This window comes from Lactuca virosa, chromosome 2, assembly GCF_052849685.1.
Source record: "Lactuca virosa cultivar CGN04683 chromosome 2, Lactuca_virosa_CGN04683_v6, whole genome shotgun sequence".
Taxonomy (NCBI): Eukaryota; Viridiplantae; Streptophyta; class Magnoliopsida; order Asterales; family Asteraceae; genus Lactuca; species Lactuca virosa.
In genome coordinates, this window is record NC_136427.1 from 21311745 (window position 1) to 21325896 (window position 14152).

The 14152-nt window shown below is 34.5% G+C and overlaps 1 protein-coding gene across 2 annotated transcripts; it reads left to right on the forward strand.

Annotated features, from left to right (window-relative positions):
- The first annotated feature begins 212 nt into the window (after positions 1-212).
- On the forward strand, positions 213-3302 carry LOC145156266 (GDSL esterase/lipase At5g42170-like). 2 transcript variants are annotated; one of them, XM_079075704.1, is made up of 5 exons: positions 213-491; positions 1778-1908; positions 2031-2255; positions 2522-2777; positions 2986-3302. In XM_079075704.1, exons 1-5 carry the CDS (start codon positions 236-238, stop codon positions 3174-3176), a joined length of 1059 nt encoding a protein of 352 aa, XP_078931830.1. In that variant the 5' UTR covers positions 213-235; the 3' UTR covers positions 3177-3302. The 2 variants fall into 2 exon arrangements, with proteins under 2 accessions (XP_078931830.1, XP_078931831.1); XM_079075705.1 differs by having other exon boundaries at positions 1784-1908.
- Positions 3303-14152: the final 10850 nt, after the last annotated feature.

Sequence of the window (14152 nt, forward strand, 5' to 3'; positions counted from 1 at the left end):
GCAAACATGAGGCTTTGCCTCATGCCCTGCAGTCACTGCAGGCGAACCTCCATGGCCAGAAGGGCTGACTGGTGCCAGGATTTGAACATGGGTCAATAGGTTATCCACCATATATTCCAAATGCCTTACCAAGTCACTACAACCCAAATGGTTTAGTCCTATAAATATAAATGTCAAGGTACTGTGGTTTCTTTAAAACAAAGTCATTTGTAGTTTAATCTTCAGATATTTTTCGATGACTCTTTCAGTTGTTAACGTTATTCTCTTTTGCCTATATGCGTCAGTTTGTTTATGCAGTAGCCAAGGAACAATAAATCCACCAGAAAATGTTTCTGCTGTCCTAGCATTCGGGGACTCCTTCCTTGACCCTGGGAATAATGACTACGTCACAACACCGTTCAAGGCAAACTTCCTTCCATATGGAAAGGATTTTATGGGTGGAAAACCAACTGGAAGGTTCTCCAATGGAAGAAACATAGCCGACTTTTTCGGTACCTTTTTATTTTCATACATTCTTTGATGTTTTTTTTTCTTTTTTTGAAGAGTACACTCTTTGATGTTTTTATTGCTAAAAATGGAATTCTAGTATTTTGAATCATTGCCACAATCATCAAATTAAACTGGAGTCTAAAAATAAATCAAAGCACATTTTAGCAACTGAAAAGCCCAGTACAGTCTAACTATTTGTTTCATGTTAAATGGGCAAATAAACCCGTTGTGTCTATAAGATTAACTTTAGCTCTTTCGACAAGCAAGTACTGCCACGTGGGTTAATAATTAACAACAACCAAGTTCGGAACTTCGATACATTACTATCGTTCATGGTGCATTGCTGATCGAGTTGTAGTCATGGCATGCATTTTTTGTATCCCACATATATTGGTGTTTATTCTTGTTCAAAGTTCTTTTTAGTAAACTATAAACCTTATAAAAACACCCTAGCTAGTCCATAAAAGCTCTATTCAATTAAAAACCACATCGCTAGTGTTAATAATACTAAGATAGTACAATAAAAACCTAACTAAAACACCCTACTCCATGAAAGATCAAGTTGTCTACATGTCTTCATGGCAGCTAGCATTTTTGCATTTATCATCTTCCGTTTTATATTCATCTTTATTCTCGTTATTTTTTATTAATTTTCGTAAAAGAAATTCCTATAGAAAATATTACCATTTTTACTCAGATCAAATAGATATTCCATATCAAATCAAAAGCACAATCATATAGTTAGAAATAGATATAAGAAAAATATAAATCTAACAACAAAGCAAAGTATTTGGGAAGCAAATATATAACATTTCGCAACATCATCTTTAATGTCAAATTATCATTTTCATGCAGAAACTGAGCACTTTCTCTTAATCTAACTCACCAAGAAAAAATATCACGATGAATATCAAAAGTAAACTAAATTATAGAATATATTACCGTTACTTCCAAAAATTATCAGAATGGAAACAAAAATAAGAAGACAACAGTTCATTATACAAGTATATATACCCTCTATGCATTCATTTGAACATTTTCAACATGCATACGCTAACCATGTTAGACTTTAGGAATTGCACCATATTAAATATAGCCACTAATACTACAAATAGTGTTTATTAAGCACCGCATAAATTTTCTAATGTTTTACGTGCACTAGTCTCTAAAGAGTTAACACAAAGGATTTCGAGGGATGTCATTCATGTATATAGTAGATTCGTGGTTGTACGCTTTTGTATTTGTAACTGCCAAAACTGCAATTTAATGTTTGATATCAAATCCTAAGCCGAAGGTTTACGAGTGAAGGAGTATCTTCCAGCATATCTCGACCCTTCCTTACAAGACAACGATCTTCTGACGGGTGTAAGTTTTGCTTCCGGTGGCTCTGGATATGATCCACTCACAAGCACCGTATCGGTATGCATACATATCTTATTTTTAATTTCTAAAAATACTTATGTTTTACATGTTATCTTGTACGAATGCATCTATTTATATGCCCTTATGCTTTTTCACTTGTTTGGTCTCCTTACAATTAGGCTGCTATACCAATATTGGACCAACTGAATTTGTTCAAACAATATACTGGGAATCTCACAAGGATCGTTGGGGAAGAAGCTGTGATGAATATAGTGAAAAATAGTGTATCTTTGGTATGTTCAAGCACAAATGATCTTGTTATATCCCTCCCGGCAAGAAGCTTACTAATTGATGTCCCTACTTATGATCGCATGCTGGTAAACTTGACCTTGAGTTTTATACAGGTATTTATACCCTTACTTTTCTTTGTTAGTAATTATATTATATTTACTCATTCAGACATTGCTATGCAAGATGGAAATAGACGAGTAGAAGGTGATTGCTTCAATTAAAGCTTTGGATGAAGTGCACACCTTTAAGTGATAATAAAATAAATAAATAAGATGTTTGAAAAATGACACCGAAAGATGGACTTTTATTATGTGAACATGAAAGACATGTCATAAATGATATATTACAAACTAATAGATTTTCATCAAATTTGTTGAAGGAACTATACAAACTGGGAGCACGAAAGATAGTTGTCTTTAGTGCACCCCCAACCGGATGTCTTCCTATAGAGAGAACAATAAATGGAGGTATACTTAGAACGTGCGACCAGAAGCAAAATGAAGCAGCACAATTGTACAACAACATGCTAAAAGAACAGCTCCCAGTTCTTGCAAGTAGTCTTCCTCAGTCAAGGATTGCTTTTCTCGATTTCTACAATCCACTAATAAACATCATCAATAACCCTCAGCAATACGGTATCCACAACAGCCACTACTTAATTATGCATTAAATCGAGTTGGCCAGTGAAAATTATTCATGCAATGTTCAATTTATGTTTCTCTGCACGGCTTCCAGTGAAAAGTTTTCATCTACTCTACAATTTTCACATAAATTTTTTACATGTGCGTGCATTTCAATAATGTTCATATTACTTCCTAACATATTCTCGATCCCTTTCCCCAGGGTTTCAACTTGTTAATAGAGGCTGTTGCGGAACCGGATTGGTAGAGGTGTCTTTTTTATGCAACAGACTTAGCCCAACGTGCCCAGACGACTCTAAATACTTCTTTTGGGATAGTTTCCACCTATCAGAGATTGGATGTAACATCTTTGTTAATCAGAGTCTACCGAGTTTGGTGGATAGTTTGTTCTAGTATAATCAAGGTTCGAGGGGTGACATAGATTGCAAGTGTGGAGATACTACACTTGGTCACATAATTAAATAAAACAATGGAAATGTATTCACTTCTAAATCTGATGAATATAAACTTTGCCTTTGTTCGGCAGATCAATATATTTATGTTTACATTTTAATCTTAGTTTCTTTTAATTGGCTCTTATTACTCTTTAATATCAGAATTCTAATCTGCAAAATTTTCAATATTAGGTTAATGTTTTAATTATTGTTTATCAATGTTATAATGTTTCTTAATCACCTTCATTACATTTTGTGGTGATTGTAACGAATTACGACACACATTGAGCTTATGATAGATAAAATCATATGTCATAAAAATAATGTCATCTTTTGTGAAATTTGAAGGATTTACGACGGACATAACTTCCTCTTCTAAATTATGTCCTTTTTTGAATAATTTTACGACATTCAAGAATGCATATCGCGTTTTACTGTCATATGTTAAAATAGGAAAACACTCATGATGGCTTTTCACTTTAGTCTATCTACTTGAAAAAAGAATTTTGGTCTTTTCATATTTGATGGAATGCTTGAGGACTACCACCTAGCTACTCTCTAGGTCAAGAAGCAAAAGAAATCCGCGCCTCCATCACTTCCTCCTCCGTTCTTCTTTCTCTCCTAGATCTCAACCATGGCACTTTGTGCTTCATTACTAGCAGTCGACACCACCACATTCTGCCATAGACGCCTCCATAACCGGTTAATCACACTACACAAAAATGACTAGAAGAAAAAAGGCAATTAGCGGCGACAAAAGTCGCCGGTAAAGACTATAAAAGTCATCGGTAAAAAGTCGCCGCTACTGCTCTGTCGCTATTGATCAAAATGTCGCCGATAAGGAGAATTGTGGCCGCTAATGCTTCTGTCGCCAGTAATACCCTGTGTCACCGCTAATGCTATTGTCGCCGCAAATGTTGTCGTCGCCGGTAATAACATTTTTCATTTTTTAATTTTTTTTAATCAACGATTTTGTGTATAAAAAAACCGATACATAACGACATCCGATTAGATACCAAATACTGTTATAATTAATTTCATACTAAAATAAACAACCGAAGTTTTACAATTCTAACAAATAGCAAAGTGTGACGACAATTGTAACATACAACACACACATTAATTATCCGACAAACCACCAGCTTTGTTCCCATCGTTTCCTCATTGATTATTCACCGATTGAAAAAACGCATAAAGCTCCTCCCTACATGTCGGGTCGTTGAGCATTGCCCGAAGTTTTTCCAACTACATAATAAATAACAACATATATAAACTTATGTGTCAAATTATCAAACATAAACAAAAACTACGAAATTACATGACTATTTCATGCACTTAAATACAAGATATACCAAAAGTACGTTGTTATCTCTTGCATTTGGGACAAAAACACAATTACCAAATCAACATGCATTTACCAAATCAGTGCCAAAGTACATTTCTATTTTTAAACATAGACAAAAAACCAAAGTACATTGTTATTTCTTGTAGTTCGGACAAAAACTCAATTACCAAAGCTTTTAGCAATTAATCACCACAAACCAAAATTACCAAATCAACATGCATTTTACGATGCCAAAGTACATTGCTATTTTTAATCTAGAGACAAAAAACCAAAGTACATTTCTATTTGTTGCACTTCAAATATACACGCTTGAAATGAAATAATTTTACTCTATTTGTGCTAAAGAACCTTAAATACAAGAAATACCAAAGTACATTGCTATTTCTTGCACTTAAAATACAAAAAATACCAATAATACATTGTTATATCTTGCACTTGGGAGAAAAGCTAAATTACCAAATCAACATGCATTTATTGATGCCAATTTACATCATTATTTTTAAACTAAGACAAAAACCAAAGTACATTACTATTTGTTGCTCTTGGGACAAAAAACCAATTACCAAAGCTTTTAGAAAATAATCACCACAAACAAAAATTACCAAATCAACATGGGTTTATTGAAATTAAATAATCTTGTTTTACCTGTGATGAATGTGATGGTTGTGGTGGTGGTTGCGATGGTTGTGAAATCGGCAGGATAGCAGAAGGTTTCCGGTCATTGCCTTTGATATGGCCACATGGTGGTTGCAACGGCTGTGAAATCGGTGGTTAACTCTTTTTCACTTTCTGGCCTTTACGTTTGTTCTAAGAGCTCTTCTACTAACTGATTTTGTATTTCCCAAAAGTGATTAATAATTAAGTACAAATAAACACTTAATTATACGATATAATTATAATTAAATACGTACGTATTGTTGTTCCGCCTCGACAGTAACAAATACACCATCGCTATCGGTATGAGCCTTGCGAAACGTTTCCACTCTCTTAAGGTTCTGTTTAACACTAAAAATTAGATTATATTTTAAATAAATAATTGCATGTATCGTATGTTACCTTCTTATAGCAAGTACTGCTATACGAGTTCGACCTCCCACGATTCACTGTCGCTTGCATTTGACGGACTTTTTTGTTCCTTTCTGAAGCAATTTTGTGTTCGTCCGTTTGAAAATACTCATCTATTTTCACATGATTGTATGTGGTGAGTATGACCATCCATGTGCTATGTGGATTGCACATGTTTCCAAATGGATTAAAATCGTCAGCTGAAAGACCTAGGCATACGTTAAGGGGTTCACTCGAGAAGTCGGAGTATTTTTTTATCAAAATATTGCCAATGTTCCCCATCAATACGATGACACATCACACCATCTTCTGATCGTTCGGTACTATGCCAAATCATATTTTTGGCAGTGTGCCTCGAACAATATAAACGTCGTAGTCTAGGGGTCACAGGAAATTACCGTAAAAACTTATAAGCTACTTTCTTACCCTTGGTGTTTTTATCGATCCATCGGCTCTGTTTACAAACGGGACAAATCTGCAATGACTCGTGTTCTTTCCAAAAGAGAAAACAATCATTTTTGCACACATGTATCGACTCATACCCCAGACCAATAGACTTTGGTTTGTTTTTGGCTATATAATCTGAAAGGGGAACCTTGTTGCCTTTGGGAAATGTTGATTCCAACAACTCAAGGAGTTGATCAAATGAACTATCAGTCCATTTGTTGTTCACCTTGATAAGAATTAACTTTGCTAGAAACTCAAGGGAAGAAAAGGTGCAACCAGGATATAATTTAGTTTCCACTTCTTCTAACAACTATGCAAAATCATCATCCACACCGCTACCCCTTGTATTTGAGGTTCCTTCATCGAGGTTGGTATCATTTTCTCTCGACTCCCACATCACATCGTCGATTAAATCGGTCATTTCGTTACTTGGCAAGATGAATGGAGGAATTAAAGATTCACCATGATAGATCCAAGTTGTGTACGACTTACTGAAACCATTTATAAATATCATGGTTGCAGAAATCCGGATTAATCGGCGATTAATCGTGGATTAATCGCTTGGCGTTCTCCAACCGTCGAGGATTAGGGCATTAATCGGAAATTTATGATTAATCGGGTTTGGCGGGATTAATCGGCTTTGGCGGGATTAATCGGTCAACAAAAGTCAACAAAGTCGAAAAAAGTCAAAAAAATGTCAAAAAATTTTAAAAAAATTTTAAAAAAAATATAAAAAATAAAATTGAAAAAACCAACTTTTTTTACTCCAAAATTCTCAAATTTTCAAAAATTCGAATATTATACAAAAATGTTCATATTTTCGTATTTCCAAATTTCCAAATTACAATTTTTCTTATTTTCTAATTTTGAAGTACTTGTTTTTCTTAAGATATATTAATATCTAATTAATTTTAATATTTTATTAATAATCTATAGTCCCCGATTAATCCCTGATTAATCCACGCCAAGACCGATTAATCTCTTAACACCAGTCGACCGTCGAGCTACCGTCGAGCGATTTTTACAACCTTGATAAATATATGACGTTCCACTATTGTCGGGTACTTGAAGTAATGGTTATCACATTTTTGACACGTACATCTGATTTTATCATTACTATCAAGGTGTGACTTAGATTTCTCGATAAAAGCTTTGAGTCCTGCTTGGAACTCGGGATAGTTTCGATGTGGATTACTAGCCCATCTTGTATCAATAGACATGATGTTGTTGAAACATAATTTCGGATTTAGAGTTTAGTCTACGGAATTAGCATTGTTTTTTTTACAATCTACGTTGTTTTTTGTTTTTTTTTTTTACAAAAATTAACATCATACTTTATTTGTAACATTGTACTTTTATAGAATCTTGCTATTGTACCTTTATATATATATTTTTTATTTATAACATTTTTTGTTTTTTTTTTCAATTATAGCATTGTAGTTTAAACAATTATATTTTGTTGTTGTTTTCTATTGTAGTGGTTTACTTTATCTTTTCAAAGACATGCATTAGATTTCTTCGCGTTGTATAATAATTAATGATAACTTAATGTATTAAGTCACATGATTATTTTTTATTCTTTTAGTAATTTATTACAATTACATTTTGTTTCTTTTTTACTGTGTAGATTAAAAAATATATTAAATATATCTATCATAATAGTAGAGTTATTACTTATACAATTTGGTATATTCGAAATCACATTTACCTCTTCGGATTCAATATAAATACACACACCTTAAATTGTTGTTATTAATCATTTCATTATTAAAAAACATTTTAAAAATCATTGAAGTTAGTTAAAATTCATTTAATCAATTTATCCCAATGAATATATTGTCACTTTCTTTTTATGTTTTTAAGATTTTCAAGCTATTTTCCTTACATAAGTATAAATATAATTTAACAAAAAAAAAGGACCATACTCATATAAATTTAGACTTTGATAATCAAAATCTATTTTATAAAGTTATAGATAATTGGTTTAATTTATACGTACTCGTTAAATAAATTTTTTGTTAACATTGCTTTTTAGTTGCTTCATAGAATAATTTATTATTATATTATGACGTAAAATCAAAATAAAATTGGTAAACATTGAAAAAAAAATGTTTTTAAGAAAAAACAACTATTAGCTTCTTGCATTCTAGAAAATAACTATTTGCTTCTCATCTTACACCTAATTTTATAACATTTTGCTTTTGTTTTGTTTTTCCAATTATAGCATTTTATTTTAAACAATTATATTATGTTGTTGTTTTTTTTTTCTAATTATATTATTGTATTTTAAACATACATATACCACATATACACCAAATACACATACATTCACATACGTACATAATAACATCCTACTTATATCAAAACCACATACTTTAACATAATACATAAGAGCATCAACTACACATACTTTCACATACATATACTACATATAAACCAAATACACATACATTCACATACACATAATAACATCCTACTTATACCAAATACACATACTTTCACATATATAAATAATAACATCCTACTTATACCAAATACACACTTTTCACATTCATATACCACATATACACCAAACACACATACATTCACATACGTACATAATAACATCCTACTTATACAAATACACATACTTTCACATATATAGATAATAACATCCTACTTATACCAAATACACATATTTCACATTAATGTACCACATATACACCAAACACACATACATTGACATATATACACCAAAATTACATAGATTCACATACATATATCAAATATACACACATATGCCAAATTTCACAAAATTTATACAACTACACATATTTTGCAATTAAACTCGAATTTCACAGTAAATAGAAGCAAATAGAACTTGTGGTGGTGGAAATCAAAGAAATAGTGTAGTGGTGGGGTATTCACCGGTGGTGATAGCCAGGAAACAAAACCAAAAACTGAAATTGACAATGTTTTGCAATTAATCACTAAAATAAGCTAAAAATCAAAGTTACAAGAGAAAAGGGAAACGGAACTAAGTTGGATATAACTACCGTCGCCGGAGATTTGTTTCAGTCGCCGGAAATTCGTCCTCAGTCGCCAGAAATTCGTCCTCAATCGCCAGTATACTTTGCCCGTCGGTAACTGTGGCCGGAATTCCTCAATGTCGACGGTGATGGTCCTGAACGCTTGCGAATCGACGAAGAAGAAGGAAAGAAAAAAAACGCAGCAGCAGATGGAGAGAAAAAGAAGCAGAAAAGGAAAAGGGGTCGATTTTTTTTGGTTAATTGCGTCGACCTTTACAGGTGACACCTTTATTGGCGACTCAAGTGTGACAACCCGAAAATCTTTATCTCTATTTTTATTTTCATCATTGAAAGTCAGACTCGTTTCCGCTATATTTTAGAATCGTTTAGGGTTTGTTTGAGTATTCTAAGCTTAAGTACAATCAAGGGTGGGTTTAGGGATGAGTTAATAAAGTCGTAAAGTTGCATTTCGGGCCAAACACTCCTTCAGGAGGACTGTACGGCCGTACACATGGGTGTACGGCCGTACACATGGGTGTACGACCGTACACCCCCTCATGGCTGTACACTCTCCCGATATAAGTGATACTTAGCCATTTTCCAACACTTTTTACACTTCCAAGCCTAGATTTCAGATTTCTCTCTCAACTATCATCAAATTTCTCACCAAGATCTTCAAAGATGTAAGTGTTTCCCACATTCAATTGTTGCTACATTGCTTTATCTAGTGGTAAGTCCATCTTTGGCTAGATCTTCATCTTTCACCAAGAACACCAAGAACACACACTAGTTCTTGGTGACTGTAAACCCTCTTCAAGCTTCCAAATCGTGAGTAACTGCTTCCTATGCTTATTACCTAATAGAAATGCTTGATATTCACCTTGAAATCGACCAACTTAGCATGAACATGAAGGGTGTACGGCCGTAAACCCAAGTGGACAGCCTTACGCACCTCATACGGCCGTAAACCCTCTTTTATGCTCATTATTGGCCTTAAACTTGCATTAAAAATAAGCTTGGGACCTAGAACACTTCCTTAATGCTAGTTAGGACCTTAAAAAAACCTCAAATGCACACTTCTTCATGAGTGTACGGTCGTACACCCATGGCCGTACACTCCATGGTTAGGCCGTAAGCCCGTCTCATTCAATCACATACGATTCTAACACTTAGTTTCAAGTGTTTCCTAGTCCCTAAGGGCGTTTCCTTACATGTTAGTTGTCCAAAACACTAATTACATGCCTATATATGCCATTATATGTCATTTAGGACTCCTTTGTGTCTCAGGAATTCATTCGTGGAACCATTCATCCTTACGCGAACCTTCATTCAAAACGCTGACTACAGGTGAGTTCATACCCCTACATTTTCCGAATTTTTAATGTTTTCAGGGGGGAATACAAGTAAAAGCCCAACTAATTTTGTGTTCGAAAATATTATTTTGTTTAATATATTTTCCATCATTAGTATACATCGAATGTAGAAATCAGTTTTACAAAACGTATTAGGATACAAACCTTGGAAAAGCAGTTTTCAGAACTAAGGAAACAAACTTATGAATTATGAAATAAAAGATATAATTTTATAAGAATTCATGTTAATAACAAAAAGGGTTTTCATAGTATTATTCGTGGATTCGTTGAGAAAACTACAGCGTGAGACGCCATGTAACCAGAGTCTCTTGGAGGGAGAGCGTGAGTTTGTGTATAGATCTATACGGGAGTGACAATCCCGCACCATGACCATTAGCTACAGTCAACCTAGGATGACAAACGTCATTTTTATCGACGTACATCCGAGTACGTCGTATTGTTGATCGTCCATAGTATGGTTATGAGAATCCACAGGTGAAAAAACGACTAGTCCACGTAATAATGTACTTAACAATCAGTCAACCGGGTTAGTAACTATGTGATGACTTAGTATGTACATCAGGGTAATATGAAATTAACATCCGACTTGCAGTGGGATCTGTAATTTACGCCTCATTTCTTGTTCCTTGTTTGGTTGTGGGCTTAGGGCAGAATCACCCAATCGACTGTTTGTTCGATTTAGATTTCTATAACTCGTATGTACTAAGTGATCACATGAGGGTATTAACAACACTTTAAGGATATTAGATACTATGTTTTCAACTAGTTTTATTTATGTAATAAGACTACTATGCCTTACTGGTGGTAGCCAGGGTTTTCAAAAAGAACAATGCTTAAACAATATAAGTATGGTAGATACTTGTACTCTTCGATTTAGAACGGATAATTTAATAACTTACAGTTAGGGAAAATATAGGATTTTCCAGGGTAAACATCAGTATTTTATAAACAGTTGGTCTATTATTCAACTAACGAATATTCATATTAATTCCATGACTCCTTAGTTTATGCATCCGGGTTACATATGAAGAATACCCGATAGACTGTGGAATGTGTGGTTTCCGCCTTATTCCCTGTTCCTTGTTTGGTTGTGGGTTTAGTGCATATCCACACAATTAACTGTCTATCCAATATTGGTTTATGCGTAACTAGTATGAACTAAGAAGTCATAGAAAGAATTGGGTTTAGTCGTGCTTTTCATAAGAAAATAATGGATTTTCTTGAGGAACACTTTCAACAGATATCAAAGGATCAATACAGTAATTTTGTAAGTATCTTGTGAATACTTCAGGATTATGTACATGAGGATCCGACAACCAGTGGAATTTGTGGTCTCCGCGTCTTTTCTTGTTCCTTTTTTGGTTGTGGGCTTGAGGCAGAATCACACAATCAATTGTTTGTTCGATCTGGATTGTATATGATTTGTATACACTAAGTACTCGCAGGAGGAACTTGTAAGAATCATTTTTACTTAACATTTATTACATCAGAAAATATAGGATTTTCAGGAGAAAGATAACACACTTTTTCAAAGGAACAAATAATAGCTTTTCCAAAACAAAACGCTTATGAACTCACCACCTTTATGCTGATACCCTTTCAAAACCTACTTGGATTCTCAGGACATTAGTAGACAGGTACACGCATCGGGTTCATGAAGACGGAGCATTGTAATTTCGAGTCTTTACTTGTATTTACATTTGCAGTCAATCGTGTATGATTCAAATGTAATGTAAACACTATGCTATTAATACAATGGTTGTTGTTGCTTTGATTACTATTATTCAATTGTTGTGATACTATACATGACGTCCTCCTCCCCCGAATGTTTCCGCCATTTCGGTTTGGGGGTGTGACAGATTGGTATCAGAGCATTGTTTACAGTGAACTTAGTATATCAACCAGTAAAATATATACAACTATAAATACAATGGGGCCGGAGTGCTCTGACTAAAACTATACTTTTAAAAATAAGTATTTTACGATAAGTATACTAATAAGCATACATAGTAAGAACAAGTATCATAATAAGAACAAGTAAGAACAAAACGAACAAAAGTATTTAGATGTTCGACACTGCAGTGAAACCTGAGCAGTTATGTAATCATATCTGGAATAAATATAACCTGATCAACTATATTTATTTGAGATATGACCAACATGTGTTTGGGAGTGATAGTGGTGTAGCAACGAGTCTAAAACTTACCTAACTCTATATACAAAAGTATCTATAGAACAAAACATAAAGATAAAATACCATAGGAGTATTTTAGGCACTATAAAAAACTTGAATGAGAACTAAAAGACCTTTACTGGTAGGTCTATAGTTGTGAAGTGCACGCTTCCAGGGTTATATATAATTGGGATCTTATAGACTCAGAATTGGTGATCTATGTTGTACTACCTGTTCCTTGTTTGGTTGTGGTTTTGGAGTAGGATCACCTATTCGAAGGTCTATTTGATCTTGGTTATATACAGCTTGTATGCACTGCTTGACTATAGGAGGACCTAGTTTGGATCATCAATAACTAAAGAAGAAATGTTTACTTAATCTCATAGGATTCTTTAGACATCCCCATTCTCATGTGAACAACCTAGATAGAGATAGCCACTCCACTACAATCACCAACAGAGGAATCAATGAGGAACCAAAGCGGATTCATAAAGAGGGTTCCTAGAAGGAATCATATGAGGATGCAAATCTTCCATCAGGAAGTGATGGAGATCTGTGGTAAAACTCGAAGCATGATCTACAGTGAATAGAAGAACCATAAGAAAGCCCAGAAAAAAGAAACCCTCACCGCTGAATTCAGGACTATCATAACAAGACAGAAACTCCTCTCGAGGCGCGCAAGGTGGTAGAGCACCATATACGTCATACTAATAATTAACTAACTAATATGATCTAGTGAGTTAGTGATTACACTGCTCACACTATGTGTTAGGTTTATCGTCTCTATCATATCAGCTAAGTAACAGTAAACCAGATTCCATAACTTCATTAAGAGGGTAGTCACTATTAAAATCATAAGTCTATGTTGCGTAGACTTCTGTTATGAATTGCTTCAAACGACAGAACATGAAACACTCAGAACTCAGATAACTTTGATTCATAATACACTCGATTCGTAACATCTAAGGACCTTCCCTCTTTTCGTCTTTTAAATCTTTTGGCAGCAATACGCCACCGAAGAAGTCGAACAAAAACAAAAATAACGTACCACCGCCACCACCTCCTCAGTATGACCCGGTTGCCTTTCAGGCGACAGTAACAGCCGCAGTGGCAGTTGTAGTGACTCAAATCAATGCAAGTGGTACTAGTGGATCGGGTAGTGGTACCAACAGTTTTAACCACAGACACACAAAAGAGTGCTCATACAAGGACTTCATGATTTTTGGACCCAAATCCATCAATGGAAATGGGTGAATCATCGCCCTAATGCGATGGTTCGAAAAGACAGAATCGATTTTTGAGCTCTGCGGGTGCCCAGAAGGGAGCAAAGTGAAGTTTGCCGCCTGCACCTTCTCTGACAGAGCCCTTACATGGTGGAATAGCCATGTTAAGTCATTGATCCTTCCGATAGCAAACGCAATGGGCTGGGAGAATCTAAAAAAGATGATGCTAGAAGAGTACTGCCCGAGGGGCGAAGTACAGAAACTAGAGCATGAGTTGTGGAATCTCACCATGGCAGGCTCA